Source organism: Oncorhynchus clarkii, chromosome 17 (genome assembly GCF_045791955.1).
Source record: "Oncorhynchus clarkii lewisi isolate Uvic-CL-2024 chromosome 17, UVic_Ocla_1.0, whole genome shotgun sequence".
Classification (NCBI taxonomy): Eukaryota; Metazoa; Chordata; class Actinopteri; order Salmoniformes; family Salmonidae; genus Oncorhynchus; species Oncorhynchus clarkii.
Window position 1 is genome coordinate 46,770,454 of NC_092163.1, and position 19,025 is coordinate 46,789,478.

Sequence of the window (19,025 nt, forward strand, 5' to 3'; positions counted from 1 at the left end):
AGAGAGAGAGAGAGCACATGTGAGGGTCAGCCCTCTCTCTTTCTCTTCTTTTCTCAGCATGCATATGGTATGATGCAACACTCCTGCTCTGGGAATACCTGGGGGGTCCCACTGCTTCATTAAGACCCCTCCCACACACTCTCTTTTACGCACACACAGACACCCACAAAGACACACATACTGACACTGCCTGGCTGTACATCCAGGAGCCTGAGAGGCAAAGAGAGAGCAAGAATAAGAGGAGAGCGGGAAGTTGCATCTATTTTTCATGCAGCACCATCACCATCACCATCCCTCTTCTGCCTTAGCTTTTCCCCCACTTTACTTCTCTGGTCCTGGATGAGAGCTAAAGACTGTGTGGGACTCAGGCTCACAGAGGAGAATGAGTTCTGCGGAGGAGAGAGAGGACCATGATATGTACTGTGAGAAGGCGGTAGCCCTCATCATTGACCTCTGTCTGGACAACAGCCCACTGTTGCAGCCCAATACCTGCCAGGACTTCATCACACTGCTAGCCACCAACCAGAACCCAAACTCTGCAGGGTCAGGTATGCTCAACAGCCCAACAAACAGCCTCCCTCCCTCCGGCCATGACTTTTTGTTTGTGTTGTGTTGTGTTGTGTTGTGAGTGACTATATTAAACATGGCCACTGATATGTTTGTGTGTTGTGACTCATATGATGTGTTGAACATACTAACTGCTATGTTTTGGTTAGTGGTCCATTGTCGGTAATTTATCATTCCTTTCCGACAGGATATTCACCTGGGGGATACTCAGAGGTTGGCTTGGTTGGCTAATTGAGCTAAGGTACTTTGTTCGACTTAATTACTTCTATCTGCAATATGGCAGGAAAGTAAAGTTGAATCTGTCAGTTGCTAGGGTGATTTATTTAAAGAAAATGCACAGTTGTTGAAATCGAAAAGATATGTTCCTTGAAAGATAGTCTATAATCCTGGAATGAAAAAAAATAAAGAAATATTTTTTGACAGATAATGTATTTCCCCAGGGAAATAGATGACATGAAATTGAATTGTAGATGATGAAATATGTTTTTTCTATCATATAGTTTACTATGGGCTTGATGTCATACTGTTCCTTGATGGCAGATTAACTTTTGATGACCCCTGTAACCCTTTCCTCTAGTCTGAATGGAAAAGTGGGCATCTCAGAATCAGATATGATGGAATAGCCGGAGAAATCTCTCTGCCGGTTTTCAATGCTGGAGCCTCTTGTGATTTATAAGTTAAGACAGAGTCATGTTAATGAGAGCATGCCATACAGCAAGACTCAGAATCTGATTGTCACTCCGAATTTAGTCACTGGCGAAATCACACGAACCACTCAGTGCCAACAGCGTCCAGCACTGAACCATAGGGGTCACCAAATGCCACCACGTTACTAGTAAACAAACAGGAATCACTCTTGTCAGACAACGATTCCAAACCAAATCTGTTTTTCTCTATCAAATGTTCCTGTGTGTGTTTCTCAGACATGCGGGGGAGATCATCTGGAAATCCTCTCTGTGCCATAATTGTATCCTGTATCCTAGTATCATAAAATAGGATGTTTCCCTGAACTAAGCTTAGGGCCACTTTTTCCCTACAACACACTTATCCTATTCAACTCTAGGAAGCCTTTTATGACATGGGAAACTGACTGACTAGCATTACCCCGTTAGTCATCATGGGAGTTGCCTTGCCTTGCTTTTCCCTTTACACAATATTGGTGTAAATATATATATTCACATTGGTTTCCAGTTCCAAATGATGCCACAAACACACAGACATTCTCACTCTCTTTGCTCTCTCTGTCAGCTGTGGGCTCCGCAGTGCTGCTCTGTCTTAACGATGGGGTTTATGGGCAGGTAATTGAAGTGGCATTAGCTCATGCTGATAGTGCTCCAATTAAAGAGCTGTGCTGTGTCTGTGAAAGTGAGCGCCCGCAGCTCAGCCAGGAAGAGACCAGGGTGCACCAGTCCACAGGTAGTAATACCACATGAATAGAAGACTGCCGCTGCGTCCCCAAATGCCCCCGCAGAATGCTGTACACCGGCTGTCAAAATCCAAAGGTTACAGATTTGGAGTGGCAGTTGGGGATGCCAGAGTTGGATGTAGATGAACTAAACTGGCTGCTTCAGTTTGTTCTGCCCCCCCCCCCCCTCCCCCACACACACACTCTGTTAGCATCTGTGAGGAGAGTCTACTTGGTTACCAAAAACCATTCAGCAATTTAATTTGACAATGGGGGAAAGTAGTATTAGCATAGGTAGTGTAGTATAAGTAGTGCTATGAAGCAGACTAACTCTGTACAATGTCACATCAAAAGGAAAGATGGCTGTGGTCCATGTGCTTGTTCATTTTCTATTTCTGCTGTGCGCCACATGCATGTTGAATGAGCAGAAGCTGTGAGGATTACAAGAATTCTATCATGGCGTTGTCTGTCTCCTCTCACCCAAAGGTCACCATGATAACCCAGGCTGTTCTCTCTCTCTCTCTCTCTCTCTCTCTCTCTCTCTCTCTCTCTCTCTCTCTCTCTCTCTCTCGCTCTCTCTCTCTCTTTGTTTTAAAAGTATTCGATATAGAGCCAGTTTGGATGAATAGACTTTATACATCTTGGTGCAGATCAAATCCAATTCCCGCTAAAGCACGTCTTCTCAATAATTCAGATTGTTCAATAATGTGATAATTAAGTAATGGTAATATGCTTTCCGGTATCTTATGAGGATCTGTATTATGTTATATTGCATTAGCTGTTATAGCAGTGAAATTAGGTCATGGTGTGATCCAGACGAGAAGGAACGAAATACAAATCCTACAGAAGGTAGGAGGAGGGATAAACATCCGCCCTCTTATCAGAACATCTCTGCACCGCCACTGCTTTTCTTTAGTTTTCCCATTCTGGTTGTAAAACGCGTCTGGAAACTGATGCTGTGGGATGCTGTAGCTGCAGAGCTGTGCAGTGTGCTCCCTACCACTGCCACTGCTGCTGCAATATGTTTCCATGAATAAATAAAGCAGTTGGGCTGAGAGTATGATAGCAGAGAAAATAGCATTCATACAGCGTGTACAGGTCGTGGGAGACTGTTGTGGAGTAGTCTAGTCTCTGTAATGCATGGGGGATTATTAAAGTGAAGTTAGGCAGCAGGCCTATTGAGCCACATATAAATAATTCAGCTGACTGAGGCTCTGCTTGCAAGTCATGTCAATGGCATGGATTGTATGGCTCACACCTGGTTGGGCACCCTAAGCCGATAGTTAGCTACTTTTGTATTCCAGGTATGGATTTTAGAGGGGCTTTGGTTGAGGTGACACAAAAGCCCAGTGGGTAAAAGCCCACTTACAGAATGTGATTTTTTAAAAGCCTGTAGACTAAAGGATTGTGTGGAGTGTCAGTATAAATGCTTTACTATTAATGCTGAATTATAGCTGAGCACTGGGAGAAATGAGCTGGCAGCCAAGTGGATTGTTGTTTTGCTACCCAAAATGCTAGGCTTTGATATCATACCTTGTGTTGTGAATGTGATGATCAAGGAAAATGCTGAATGCTTACAGGAAGGGATATGGATGTGTAATGACTTTATTGAGGAAAAATGTATTTACTATGCCTGTGATATGTGGTTGTCCCACTTAGCTATCTTAAGATGAAGGCACTAACTTGCTCTGGATAAGAGCATCTGCTAAATTACTAAAATTAAAAATCAGAAATGTAATGCTTACAGGGAAAGGGGTGCGGATGTGTAATGCTGACAGAGAAAGGGATGTGGATGTGTAATGCTTACAGGAAGGGATGTGTAATGCTGACAGGAAGGGATGTGTAATGCTGACAGGAAGGGATGCGGATGTATAATGCTGACAGGAAGGGATGTGTAATGCTTACAGGAAGGGATGTGTAATGCTGACAGGAAGGGATGTGTAATGCTGACAGGAAGGGATGCGGATGTGTAATGCTGACAGGAAGGGATGTGTAATGCTGACAGGAAGGGATGTGTAATGCTGACAGGAAGGGATGCGGATGTGTAATGCTGACAGGAAGGGATGTGTAATGCTGACAGGAAGGGATGTGTAATGCTGACAGGAAGGGATGTGTAATGCTGACAGGAAGGGATGCGGATGTGTAATGCTGACAGGAAGGGATGTGTAATGCTGACAGGAAAGGATGTGTAATGCTGACAGGAAGGGATATGTAATGCTGACAGGGTGGGATGGGGATGTGTAATGCTCAGAGGAAGGGATGCGGATGTTTAATGCTTACAGGAAGGGATGTGTAATGCTGACAGGAAGGGATGGGGATGTGTAATGCTCAGAGGAAGGGATGCGGATGTGTAATGCTGACAGGAAGGGATGGGGATGTGTAATGCTCAGAGGAAGGGATGGGGATGTGTAATGCTGACAGGAAGGGATGGGGATGTGTAACGCTCAGAGGAAGGGATGGGAATGTGTAATGCTCAGAGGAAGGGATGTGGATGTGCCATGCTTACTTTAGCATCAAGATGAGGACTGTCATATGAGTATATCAGATATCAGATATGCCTATGCTCAGATATCCACACTGGCCAGGGAGTTCTGTGTCATTGTGAGTGCATTATGTCTCACAAACAGATCTGTAATGAGAATGAGACAACAGTGCTCAGTATTCACCGGCGAGACCTTTGAGGTATCTTAGCCCTGATGACCGCATTTTTTTTTTTACATTGCTCCAAATGTACAGGAAAATATTGTGCTTGCTTTGTTTTAATTTACATTTTATTTTTTACACCATTTAGGACCTCAGGCTATCTTTGGGAAGAAAGCAAAAGGACAATTGAAGAAAAGCCTGAGATCAGCCGGTCGGTCTCAGAGGTAAATTGAATAATAAGCCTTTCTGGTGGAAGGCGAAGGAGGGATGGAGCGAGCGAGAGAGAGAGGAAGCGAAGAAAGAGGGGGAAAGACTAGGGAAGGGACAGAAGATGAGAGGAAGGGGGTGTGTGGGGCAGGGTGGAGAAGGTACAACCAAATTGACTGATACCAGAAATCAAATTTTCGGCCTAGGGCTGCATGGCAAATGGTTCTCTGACATTTTATCCTTGATTGTGTTAAATTTCTCTTCTGCTAAGCTGCCGCAGATGGAGGTTAACATGGCTCATAGACATTGTCGAGTCTGTGGAGGAGATGGGGATTCTGACACTTTTATTGCCTCTCAAAAGCTAGCCAGCTCAATAAGAGAGAGAAAATATTTCCCAGAGTGTTTTCATCAACTGCTAAGTGTGTGGGGAAACGAACAGTTTAGGTTTTGCACTCATGTATGTTATACGAGAGTTACATTGTTATAATGGGGAGGCTTGTTGTAACTTTAAAATCTATTGTACAAATCTATATTTGTACATGTATAAAACTTAAGTAGCCTAGTGTTGAAAGGATTCCTGTTGTTGACATTTGAAATTGGTTGTAAATATCCTGATTTTAAATACTGTGGAATCAATATGACATTTACTGTGGTTTCCTAGCTAATCGTGTTATTCGTTTCCCTGAAAAATGCAATGCTCGACAATGGAGATACCCTTCCACACAGAACTTACTAAATTTCAACTGGACATATTCCTATCAACTGACTTATTTCCTATCTATGACCATGTGCTACTGGCCAATTAGGGCTGTATTGCTGTGGGGGTGGGGATGACTTGGTAACCAAAGCATACATTCTAATGAAGCCTGGATATTCTACTAGAAACTGACACATGTATACTGCATCATGTTCATATTCATTAATGCACACCGTAGAAAAAGTTAACAGCAACCTAATGAATACGACCCAGAGGCCTCTAATAGACACTTTTCCTAGAGCCTGCTCAGCAGCGAACATGGCTCACAGATACATTAACACGATCAATACGAGCCTTGAACCTCGGGTCAACACATGTCATGATATAACACAATCTCACACTCAATACAAGCAAATACGTATATTATTGAACATAAATGTGACATATTAGGTAACTTCCCTTAGTCTCTCCCAAGGTGACCCTCAATGATGTGTGTATAATGATCCCGAAGGGAAGCATGTGTTGTATTCCCAGTAGTCATGCAACAGCCTTGTCAGTGGTTATATTATTGGAAATCGTAGAGAGGAGGGGAAACGGAAGGGGATGGGGGAAAGTCCAACCCACTGACGAAAATAATACAATTAAAGACAGTAAAAAATAAAGAACTGTGGAAACTGAGTAGTCATGGTTGGAGAAATGAAAATAATCTTCTATGGAGGGATTTCAGTGCCAACAGAAATTGTATTTGAATACTATTATTTTGAAAATGCATACATTTTTTCGTTGAATTCATAAATTGAACTTGTATTTCATGATTTCAAACTGAATTGAATGAATATTGCATTCATTTTAAAATGCAATTTCTATTTCATTTAATATTTAAATTCAATATTTACTATATATTCAGTTTCAATATGTTAGACATTGCATTATCTGTGTATCAAGTTTACAAACTATAATTTTGTAATGAGTGCGCTGAGAGTCGGGAAGCAAGTTCAGGGAGTGAGTGTTTTAATATATAAAAGAAACAAAGAACATGAAACACAAACAACATTGTCACCGACATTGTCACATGGAATGACGCTGGAGAGACGAAGCAGGTACGGGGAGTCAAACATTTAATAAAGAACGGACATGGAACAAGACAGGAACAGCATCAGCAAACTAATAATACAGGCAAAAAACAATCAATGCAGAAGCGGGAAACAGAGCCTTGGAACTGACCTGGAGTCCAGGTGAGTGTCATGAGGTGCAGGTGCGCGAGACGATGGTGACAGGTGTGCGGGATAATCAGCTGCCTGATGACCGAGAGGCCGGAGAGGGAGTATAGTGACACATTTCTAGTTTATATAAATGTCATATATTCAACTTCAGATTCCGTTTTCAAATTCAGTTCTCTAAATTCAGATTCAGAGACAATATCCTTACCAGCAAGGCAGAGCGGCATTTGCCCCAGTAGATTGGAATCTGGTGTGGCACCACCACACCACTTTCAAAGCAGAAGCATTGAATGCGTTTGCCAGACATTCAATATTCATATTAATTTGCCAGACATATTCACATATTCATATGTCATAGAAAAATGTAAAAAAAAATATATAACATGTTTTGTAAAGGAAAAGAAAGCAGGCGTTTCTTATTTGACACGTTGACATACCTTCCCCAATTTCAGCCCATTTGCCTTTGTTTTGTTTTGTGAATACAACCCTGTCCCTGGGATTTCAAGCGGTAAACCCCACACTCACTGTGGTGGGTTCATTTGTCAGTCACAGTGCTATAATAGCTACAGCCTACAGAGCCTCATCAACCCTGCCTTTCAACAACTACGTTTGGTTGCACAAGCACCTCATTGTTTGACTTGGTTTCTTTCTTTGCTCACGCTCCTCTCCTGCCTACCTGGTTTCCTGCCTCATGAGAGAGAAAACACACATTTAATGGAAAACAAGGTATGTCAATAAAAGCAGTTTTAGTCGTCCTCTAGAACTAGCTAGAATAATCCAATCTATAGCTAGCTAACAAAACTATGAATGTTAGCTTTAGTAGCCTAGCTAGATAGCTAACATTAACCAGCTAGTTTGATGCAAACATGCGGCAGGCAGCTAACGTTAATAATTTAGACTCAGTGAATAAATGTGTTTGTCACAGGATATAGAAAATTAAACAATCTGTTGCTGCTACCCAAGGCCAAAGGGTACTGAAGTTCCTGAATGGTTAGTCAGCCAGTTTGTTTGTTCAGTAATGTTGACATATTATTTTATTTCAACTGCAAGTCTTAAAAGTAAAAAAAAACTACAAATTCCACCACAGAGCAGTCTACACAGACAATATCAACATATTTGTCCAGCCAAAAGAGATGGATGGGTAATGCAGAACAAGAGAATTGATGTGGCACCATAACTTTCACAAATACAGAGACTGGTAGCCATTATGGCGTCAGTCTTTTTTAACTAGCTAGTTCATTGTGACACCTACTGATATACAGTGCCTTCAGAATGTATTCTTACCCCTTGACTTATTCAACATTTTGTTGTGTTATAGCCTGAATTCAAAATGGTTTAAATATATATATTTTTTGTCACACATCAACACACAATACCCCATAAAGGCATAATGAAAACATGTTTTAAATGTTTTTCACAAATTTCTTGAAAATTAAATAGAGAAATATCAAATTTACATAAGTATTCACACCCTTAAGTCAATACTTGAAAATACAAGCAATTTTACAGGCAATCTGCTCCTACAGTGAGCGCCAGGGAACCAACCTCTGGTGGGCCAGGTGAACAACAGTGCTTTTATGACATAAAAAAAAAACTTTGTTACAAAGTCTACTGTGTATAGTGTTAAATGTAATAATGAATAATTGCAGGAGAGCACTGTAATCAGATGAACAAATAATAGGTTTCACGCCATAAATTCAAATACTTTTTTACATTGAAACCTGTCCGTCTTACAGTAGTTGAATAGCCCTGTCACAGAATAGCTTTTCCTCTCCCTATTTATTTATTGCTCTTGTGACTGACTGGGTTCACACCAGGTCTCCTGCATGTCACAATACTGTGTTAGCCCACTTAGCTACAGCCTATAGAGATGAGTTCAGGAAGTTAATGTGAAGGATGACACGTTGCTTGCTTAGCGAGTACCGCTTCCCCCTGATTCAGCTCATACCGAGACTCGAACTCGGGACCTCTGCCTCGCAAATTCACGTGACTACCCTACTGAAACATTCCAACCAACTGCGCTATTGAAAAAAAGCCTTCTTCAATTTCGCAAGGGGCAACACTTCAGGCTGATGAGTGAGTTTCATAGATTCCCATCTGCTACATTCACCCCGAAACTCACTCCACAGCAGCCCTGGCATTTCAGCTGAGTGCAACTCAAACTCAGGACCTCTGCCTCAAAAACACGTGACCGCCCTCCTGAAGCGTTCCAACCCATCACACTTTTAAAAAATTCATTCTTCAATTGCGCAAGGGGCGAAACATCAGGCTGAGGAGTGAGTTTCACATATTCCCATCTGCTACACAAGTCTTCAAGATCCAGCAAGGTTACTCATCAAAAGAGTGTGGTTTGGTGAGCCATGCTTACGTGATGAGAACCTTGCCTGAGACCTGAAGACATCATTATAAAGGTAGCATGTGACTGATTGGGTTAAGACTTTTTTTTTTGCCTGCTGAGCTAAAGCCTAGGCATTGGTTCTGTGACTTGGATGGGTCTCTTCGAGGATGAGGTCAAAGTGGGGTGAAGTGTAACACAGGTGGTTCGGGGACCACGCTTGCATGATGAGTAACTTCTCAGAGACCTGAACATTTGCATTGTCTGGCGCATAGGAGACCTGGGTTAGAACCCCATCAGTCAAACTAACACGTCTTCAGGTCTCAGGTTGCTCATCACATGAATGGATCACCAAGCCACCTCTGTTGCACTCTCATTAAATGGGGTGCACAGATCCTTCTACTTCTGTTTGCCACAGAAAGTGTTGTTGTTATGCAGTAGGCCTGATTTAGAACCCAGTCAGTTATATTGGTGCCGTGATCTCTGAGTAAGAGGTCAAAGGGGGGTGAAATGTAACTGAGGTCCACGCTCTTTTGATGAGTAACCTTGCTGGAGACTTGAAGACGTCTCCCACTGGGCGCAGCCATCAGTTTAACATCTGTTTTGATGTACATTTGGTTGAGTTGTAAACTAATTTGAATTCAACATGAAATCAACAACAACAAATCTCCATGTCATTGGATTTAGTTTAAAAGTTGGGTGTAAAAAAGACGAAATGCCCTTTTAATTACTTTTTGCAAATCCAATCAGTTTTCCAAGTTGTTTCAACATCATCATATTGATTTGATTGGTTGAAATGACTTGGAAACAACTTTGATTCAACCAATTTTTGCCCAGTGGACTGTTAGCTTCCTGGACTAATCCCTATGGGCTTTAGCTAAGTGGGCTTACACAGTCTTGTGACATGCATGTGACCCGGTTTGAACCCAGTCAGTCACAAGAGAAAGATGAATTAGTGAGTGAAAAAGCTATCCTTAGAAGGGCTATGACAGAGCTATTCAACTCTTTTCTTACAGGGGTCAAGTTGTGGGGTTTGTCACACTCCATTGTAACATGTCCTGTGAGCATCATAGAGGGGAATAGAAGGCACAACCATGTTCCAGAGAGTCATAGCTTTCAGGAAGGAGAAAATAGTTTGTAGCCCAAACAGTTCAAACACCAAAGACAAATTCATAGGAAGAAAATACTGTTTAAGACGGAGAGTCTTTGATTCTATCGGTTCTCTTCTACCATTCCTTGCTGGCAAAGCACCAGGATGTTGTCTCTGGTTTTGAATCGGAATTTAGAGAACTGAATTAGAAAACTGAATCTGAATACACAGACAATGAATGCAATATCTACCATATTGAAACTGAATATATACATATTGAAAATAAAACTGAATGCAATATTCATTACATTAAATTTCAAATAATGAAATACAAGGTCAATTTATGAATTCAATTAATACAAAATATGAAATTCAAATTCAATGTCCTAATGCAAATTCAAAATGATGGAATTCACTGTTGACACTAAAATCTCTCCATAATTTCCCCTGTGGTAGTTGATGCCCTCCAAATACAGTACTGTATCCTTGCACCACCTTCCATCTCTGCGGGAAAGATTTGGTTTATAACACAGACCACGCTGCTCGGAAACAAAGATCACAGCAACAATGCGGGTTCTCTGGGTACCAATTCAAAGACACTTCCTCCTCTCATCCGATCAATCAGTATTCTGTGGACATGCTTTGTCTGTAATCTGTGTGCTGAGCCTGAGTGAGCCACCTCCTTTCCATCCCACTCCCTCTTTGTGTTACATGAACTCTCTTTATAGTCCACTTGGCTGCATGGGAGAATGGATGGGGGTTTAACCTTTACTGCAGTGGATGAGCCCCTTAAGCAGTGAGGCTGTGGGAAACCAGGATTTTCTTAATGAGGTGTGTTGTGTCAGTGTAGGTCTGGCTACTGAGACACTGGAGATCCATAATTACGTTCAATCATGGCAGTCATTGGCACTGCTCAACTCTGATGAATAAATCAAGCCCTTTATTTCCACTTTCTATTTAGGTTCCATCTATGACTAAACTTTGGTTACTGGCAGTAAATTCACTAGATATCTCGCTGAGCCTAAGGGAGTGAGTGTAATGACTTGTACCTGGCCTAACAATGAGCTACAGTACAAGACACATTAAACATAGGTCCTCCAAAGGATCCTTATTCTGCTTATTTCAGCCATTATCATTAAACACCAAGCCCTGAGGTTATTGCAATCAGAAGTTGCCTTTTCTTAAAGTAGATTTCTGTTAACCCCTGTGTAGCCTTCTCAGGCCGAAGGCCAAGTGACACAGATTGCCAATTAAAATCCCATAGTTGTATTTTCTTCCACATTCTACTATCAGCCATCTGGATCGACCCAGCATAGGAAAGCCTGGGACATGTAAACGAGTATATGCATAATTACACATTGATTTACATCAAAATAAGCCTTCTCGTCCAAGATACCCGCCGGGAGGTACATCAGGTTGAAACTACAGCTCAGCACGAGCCACGACCTTCATCTGCCAGATAGCTAGATACTCGGCTTCTCTCTCTGTGAGACTGGCTTTAGGTGCAATGCATCACTTTTTCACTCTGGCAGGCAGATATTAGTCACTTCACAGCAGCAATCATGTCTCACCTCGAGATCTGTGTGAGATTTAGGCTCAGGCTCGAGGTGAGAAACTAACAGCCGCAGTTGGGAAGAACATAGTGAAGCATAAGGTGAATACCTTTTTTCTTTTTCGTCAGAGTATAGGCAAACATAATCAAACAGTGTTTCATTACACTAATACACCTTTATAGTGAAATTGGCCAAATACATTAAAGTAACTGTCAACTGTTTCCAGATTTCTATGAAATATGACCTATAATTAATTACAATATGAGTGAAATGTTTTTCCATCCAAAAAATGGTAATTAAGTATGTTAAAAAGCAGCTTTTCTAGATGGCGGGATTTACCAATTTCTCTTATTGGGCGGGTCAATTGTTTAAAGATGAACTTATTACCAAAATCCTGTACCTTTTTCAAAGTTTGCCCTTTCCTATTCTCATAGTTTTTTTCTCCAAACAACTGAACAGGAAGGTCTCCTCATTTCTGTGGAACTGTAAACCCTTATGCAGACCATATTCAGAAGGTGGGCTTACTCTACCTGACTTCCAGGTGTATTACTGGGCCTCTCAGTTAAAGAGAGTGTGGGTATGACAAGATACAAGAGCAAATTCACGCTCTTTGAGACAGAGGAATCGTGTATTTCCCCTGGTTCATTGGCATCTATACCTTGTATTAGCCCACCTAAGGCTTTGAAAGGTCTCACAGGCAATCCCTTAATTAAAAACACTCTAAACATATTGACTGAAGTCCTTAAACAAACAGGAGGGCATAGATCTGTATATGAACAAACACATTTCTATAATAACCCCATTTTATCCAAAGCCCTGAGAGATGGTATTATATTTGTATGGTTCAGCAAAATAATTAAAACTTTTGGTCATCTGTATAGAGATGGTTAACTTTTATCCTTCCAACAACTGATAAACTGTGGCTGGAGAGGAAAGGGGTTAGAAAGGTAGTCCTTCGTACCTCAGTTGGTAGAGCATGGCTCTTGTAAAGCCAGGGTAGTAGGTTCGATTCCTGTGGCCACCCATATGTAAAATGACTGTAAGCTGCTTTGGATAAAACTGCCTGTAAATGGCATATTATAAAAGGTTTCATTTTGTACATGTACTCTGGTCTTCAAGCTCTGATGGGGAATGACGAAGCTCTGAAGACTTGCATAAAGTGGCATGATGACCCTGGTCTCATTTTTGAGGCTGAGAAATTGGAAAATCTCTTTTTAGATGCTCAGCATCTTTCATTTAACACAAGGCACAAGTTGATGCAATTCAATATTTTACATAGGGTCTACTTTACACCAGAGAGAGAAATTTTATATATTCAAAATTTTGCCCAAGGAGTAAAACAGGTGTGGGCACCTTTATACATATGTTTTTGTCCTGCCCCGAACAAGGCAATTACTGAGAAGACATCATTCAGATCTTATCACAGGTCACTAATATGACTGTACCACAAGATCCTTCCCTTATTGTTCTTGGAGATGACCCCATTCTACCAGTTAATATTGGTAACAAAACAAGATCTATTAAACTGGCAGTCATTGCAGCCAATAAATGCACAGCTTTTATATGGAAGAGTAACACTTCGCCAAACAAACAGATGTGGCTAAAAGAACTAACTTTCTATATTCTGAAAAAATAACGTACAATTTATGTAATAAACCCTTTGCATTTCTTAACGTCTGGGGGGACTTTCATTAGTTTCCAGAGCCTTCAGCCCCACCTGAGCTGCCTCATTATTATTACCATTATAATTATTCACGATTGTATTTTTAGTATTATATTTTTGTTTTTTTGGTTGAAAAATGTATTTACTAGCATTGGATGTGAAGGACATTCTGTTTCATTTTTGTTTTTGTTAATCATTGAAACTAATACTGGGTGAGGGGACAGAGATGGGGAGGGAAGGGTTTTGTATGATGTGCTCCCATGTAGCCAGTTGTTTTGTGTATGTGGGGAATAACTGGGCATTTTCTGATTGTTATGCTTTGCTGATGATTGTTCAATTGTAAAACTAAAATAAAAAATATACCCCAACAACAGAATGACCGGCAAATACCGGTCACTAAAAAGTAAAGTACAGATACCCCAAAAAAACAACTTAGGTATTATTCTAAAGTATTTTTACTTAAGTACTTTACACCACTCCTGGACGGGTACTGTAAGAGAGAGCAGCAGATGAAGTCTTCCAACCATGTATCTACTGCATGCTGACGCAAAAAGAACTGACGACATCAGTTCATCTGTTGTGGATCCCAATGAAGCATGACACTCTCTCCCACCTTCCCATCTCACTCTACTCCCTGATAACTGTTGTGGGTCATCAGCTGGCTGCCCTCAGTGTGTGAACAGTGTACATTTACATCTCCACTACACGCAGAGAAAGGCAGGCAGAGCCAGAGCAGGAAGATTCCATGGCAGTGGAACCTACTAGTGTACATAACAATAACTGCAGAAGACTAAAGAATGAAGGCTGCTGCTCAGAAGCATGTTAATGCCACATTACACGCTTCACAGACCATACTATATACATGTTCCGCACGCACAGTGTCCCCATTGGTTCGTCTAATCATTGCTGATTATATAAGCATGTGTATACAATTGATACGGTCATTATCTTTTTTGCTTTCCTCCAAGTTGCTCCCTATTTCTGTGCTTGATGATTTTCTCCTCCACCTTCCAGTTTTTTTTAATAGCCCTGGTGTAATATCCGAGGCACCCTTTCACGGATGTGTTTGATATTCATGAGGATATTTCATTAGTGTGCATGCACTCCAACATATGCACCTTTCTCTTTTGTTAGACTCTTTCTCTTTAGGACATCAAAGGAATTAACATGTGTTTTTCCTGCTCACCACATAATAAGAAAATAACCAAATACATGCAATGCATATAACAAGGGAGCCAGTGCATATGTAATGACCATGTGGATCAGTTGTATGGGTTATTTATTAAAGGTTTGTAACTGCTCTCTAGGCTTGGCTGAAGTACCTGCCCCTGGGCAGTTACAATAGGCTATACATACAGCATCTAGGGCTGTACACTGGATGGCTGGCTGGTTGGTTGGCTGACTGTATGGCTCACAGCTCCATAGAAACGGGGTCCCAGTAGAAACAGGGTCATTCGGGTGTGGAGGCAGGGGAGGAAGAGCATCCTCTGAGAAAGAGAGAGAGAGAGAGGCAGCAAGAGAGGCAATGCGAGAGACAGAGTGAGAGTGAGAGAGGAAGAGAAAAAAACAAAGAGAGAGAGAGAGAGAGAGGGGCGGGGGGGAGAGGCAGAGTGAGAAAGAAAGAGACAGAGAGAGGCAAAGTGAGAGAGAGAGAGAGAGAGAGGGGGGTGAGAGAGGCAGAGTGAGAAAGAAAGAGACAGAGAAAGAGTTAAAGTGAGAGAGAGAGAGAGAGTCATAGCTCTTGTACAGAGATTCAAAGAGGGAGATAGAGGAGAGTGTTCATCACCGGTGAGTGCTATCACTGTAACTTTGCATGATATTAGCTGCTTGTCGATGTACTATTATAACAATGTTGATATATTAGGGGGAATTAGTAGAACGACTGGGTAAAAATGTGATTTAAAAATGGAAACAGGACAATTTAGGACTTTGAAGAAACACAGAGTAAGCAGTTTTAGTCCGTCCTTTCTCACTGTTGCCCCTGTCGTGTGTTGCCCCTGTTGTGTGTTGCCCCTGATGTGTGTTGCCCCTGTCGTGTGTTGCCCCTGTCGTGTGTTGCCCCTGATGTGTGTTGCCCCTGATGTGTGTTGCCCCTGATGTGTGTTGCCCCTGATGTGCTCCTGTTGTTCCCCAGTGAGAGTCAAGAAATTCAAAAAAATATCTTCATACTTCAAATGTGACAAAGAAACAGTAAGATTTTTTTTTCTGTGTTCCTTTTCAAACCCTTTGATGTTTTGCTTTTAAACATCTGTAAGCAAAGCATTACTGGTGTAGTGTACTGTGAGAAGTCCATATGGTATCATCTTACGCACTGTGTTTGTATTGATCTCACTGTACTGAACTGTGTCTCAATCCATTACCCTTCAAGGGCATTAAACATATTGCAGTCTGATGAGCAATTGCTACATTGCTGCTCAAGGGCTGCTTAGAGCGAGACGATTGCATGTCATGTGTGTGTGTCGAGTTCATTCACAATCACAGCACTGCAGTCAGTCGGCATGGGTCTGGCTCCAACCCACTCATCAATGAACCTCCAGATTAACACATCAGCCCCAGTGGGATCTATGTGCTGTGCAAACACTATCGCAAACACACAAACCCACATTCAAAATTCACATTCTCAGTGAATGCAGCAACTCTACATGCAGGAGTCTGTGAGTGTTTATCTGGCTGTCATCAGCTGTGGAGGCTCCGACCCTGCTCACTGGTGCAATCACAGCATCACAGCACTGGCAATCAGCACCACTCAGGCTACACTGTCTGATGAATAATGATGACCCTGTGACATGTTGCTGACCGGGGTCTCATGGTGGTGACCTGACTGGCTAACATGGCTGTTGGGCCGTGGTTCTGTTTAGTGTTTACACACTCGGTGTGCAGCTAGAAGCAGCTGCTGATCTGTCTTTTAGTGGAAGAAAGATTATGGGATTATATATGCAGATGTAGGATCTTAATTTGATCACCCTGTCGCAGGATAACTTTTCTGCAATGCAGGAAATGTAAAACATGCAGTGTATTGGAGGTCTAAAAAGGCTTCTGAAGTTTCTAGTTTCCACTTTGAAATGTCAAACTTTATTTTCCCTTAATAAAAATGTATCAATCCTTACAAAAATGTCCATTCATTATAATCCACATTTCCTGTTGCAGCAGGGTTTATAGTCCTGCTCTAACAGTAAGTCTAAATCTAGGATAACAGTTCATCTAAATGAACTGACAGTGTCATGTTGAGTTGTGTTTTTCTTTAAGCTGTCAAGATGACTTTCTGCATCTGGTTGACTGTCTGCACACACCTGGTGTAGTTCACGCACCTGAGGTTTTACACACTGATTAAGACACTATTATGCTGATCAAAATGTTGCTCCTTGATCAATAACTTTTTCCGCTCAGATCAATCAATGGGATGTTGTCAACAAATAACCAAAGTCATGACCTCCTGTCCACCTCTGTCATCACTGATGGCAAAAGCCATAGATCAGTGAGGGCCATGTAATTGTCCAATAGTGTGGCTTATAATCAGCAAAGTGATTTTATGATATGTTTACGGATTAAGCCATCTAAAGGGAAGCGTGTGATGTCCGATTTATGGCAAGGTTTATGTAACACCTGCCGACTAGGGTTACATAAAATGTCTCAACTACCAGACTACGACAGTTCCCGTTTAATGGGGGGGGGAACACCTCAACCAGTACATAAGACACAGGTTTCTGAAAGGCCACCTATTGAGCTGGGTCATGAGCAATGCAATGGAACAGACAACACTATAAAAAAATATACAGTTATCTTCTTTCAGTTATAACAGTTAAAGCCAATTGGCCATGTTCGGTTTCAACTTTGCCAGTATAAATAACAGTCAATGATACATACCCGGGTGGTGGCTTACGCAATATTCAAGACATTTATAATACCTAGGACTACAATCGCGTTACTGTCACTTTAAGCCTCAAGAGCTAAAATGGGTGGATATTGGTGTGAGGAGGGAGGCCAGTTCTAAGGGAAGTGTATCACTGCAATGGGAAGCAGAGGGCAGGCGGGGAGAGATAATATGAGGGTTGGTTCAATAACTAGCATAGCTAATGCAGACTGTGTTCCCTTATTCAACCCTAAAATTGCCACGAGCATATCAGCCTGTTGTTTCCTGTACACACATCTTTGAAGAATGGGATCTAACACAAACAACACAGAGAGATAAACCAATAACATTTCAGGAAGTGATATAACAGTAGCCATCCTCTCAGAACAGAGAGTGCTTCAATGGACAAAAGGAACACTTCAAGGAAGAGATAGACAAAAAGCATAGGGAATGGTCTATACAATCAAAATAAAATAAAATTGTATTTGTCACATGCGCCGAATACAACAGGTGTAGGTAGACCTTACAGTGAAATGCTTACTTACAAACCCTTAACCGACAATGCCGTTTTAAGAAAAAATACCCCCAAAAAAGGAAGAAACAAACGTAACAAATAATTAAAGAGCAGCAGTAAAATAACAGTAGTGAGGCTATATACATGGGGTACCGGTACAGAGTCAATACATGTAGGTAGAGTTATTAAAGAGACTTTGCACAGATAATGAGCAGAGAGTAGCACCAGCAAAAAAGAGGGGGTGGGGCAAAACAAATAGGGTAGCCATCTGTTTAGATGTTCAGGAGTCATGGTTTGTGGGTAGAATAAGTTTTGTTGTGCCCTCTTCACGACTGTCTTGGTGTGCTTGGACAATGTTAGTCTGTTGGTGATGTGGACACCAAGGAACTTGAAGCTCTCAACCTGCTCAACTAGAGATTGAAAATATCAGTGAAGACACTACCCAGTTGGTCAGCGCATGCTCAGAGTACACATCCTTGTTATCCGTCTGGTCCTGCAGCCTTGTGTATGTTGACCTGTTTAAAGGTATTACTCACATCGGCTACGGAGAGCGTGATCACACAGTCATCTGGAACAGCTGATGCTCTCTTGCATGTTTCAGTGTTACTTGCCTCGAAGCAAGCATATAAGAAATTTAGCTTGCTTGGTATGCTCGTGTCACTGGGCAGCTCTTGGGTGTTTATTTTTTATTTTATTTCACCTTTATTTAACCAGGTAGGCTAGTTGAGAACAAGTTCTCCTTTGCAACTGCGACCTGGCCAAGATAAGGCATAGCAGTGTCAACAGACAACACAGAGTTACACATGGAGTAAACAATTAACAAGTCAATAACACAGTAGAAAAAAAGAGAGTCTATATACATTGTGTGCAAAAGGCATGAGGAGGTAGGCGGATAATTAAAATTTTGCAGATTAACACTGGAGTGATAAATGATCAGATGGTCATGTACAGGTAGAGATATTGGTGTGCAAAAGAGCAGAAAAGTAAATAAATATAAACAGTATGGGGATGAGGTAGGTCAAATTGGGTGGGCTATTTACCGATAGACTATGTACAGCTGCAGCGATCGGTTAGCTGCTCAGATAGCAGATGTTTGAAGTTGGTGAGGGAGATAAAAGTCTCCAACTTCCCTTTGTAGTCTGCAACAGTTTGCAAGCCCTGCCACATCCGACGAGCATCAGAGCCGTTGTAGTACGATTCGATCTTAGTCCTCCTGTATTGACACTTTGCCTGTTTGACGGTTCGTCGGAGGTTATAGCGGGATTTTTTATAAGCTTCCGG

General features: G+C 41.6%; 1 protein-coding gene across 1 annotated transcript in view; it reads left to right on the forward strand.

Moving 5' to 3' along the window:
• The first annotated feature begins 200 nt into the window (after positions 1–200).
• The window catches only part of LOC139370947 (synaptotagmin-6-like), a 41,897-nt gene continuing 23,072 nt past the window's right edge, over positions 201–19,025 (forward strand). The window contains exon 1 of the mRNA XM_071110866.1: positions 201–548. Coding sequence (XP_070966967.1) covers positions 383–548 — 166 coding nt within the window. The 5' untranslated portion in view covers positions 201–382. The remainder of the gene's footprint in view (positions 549–19,025) is intronic.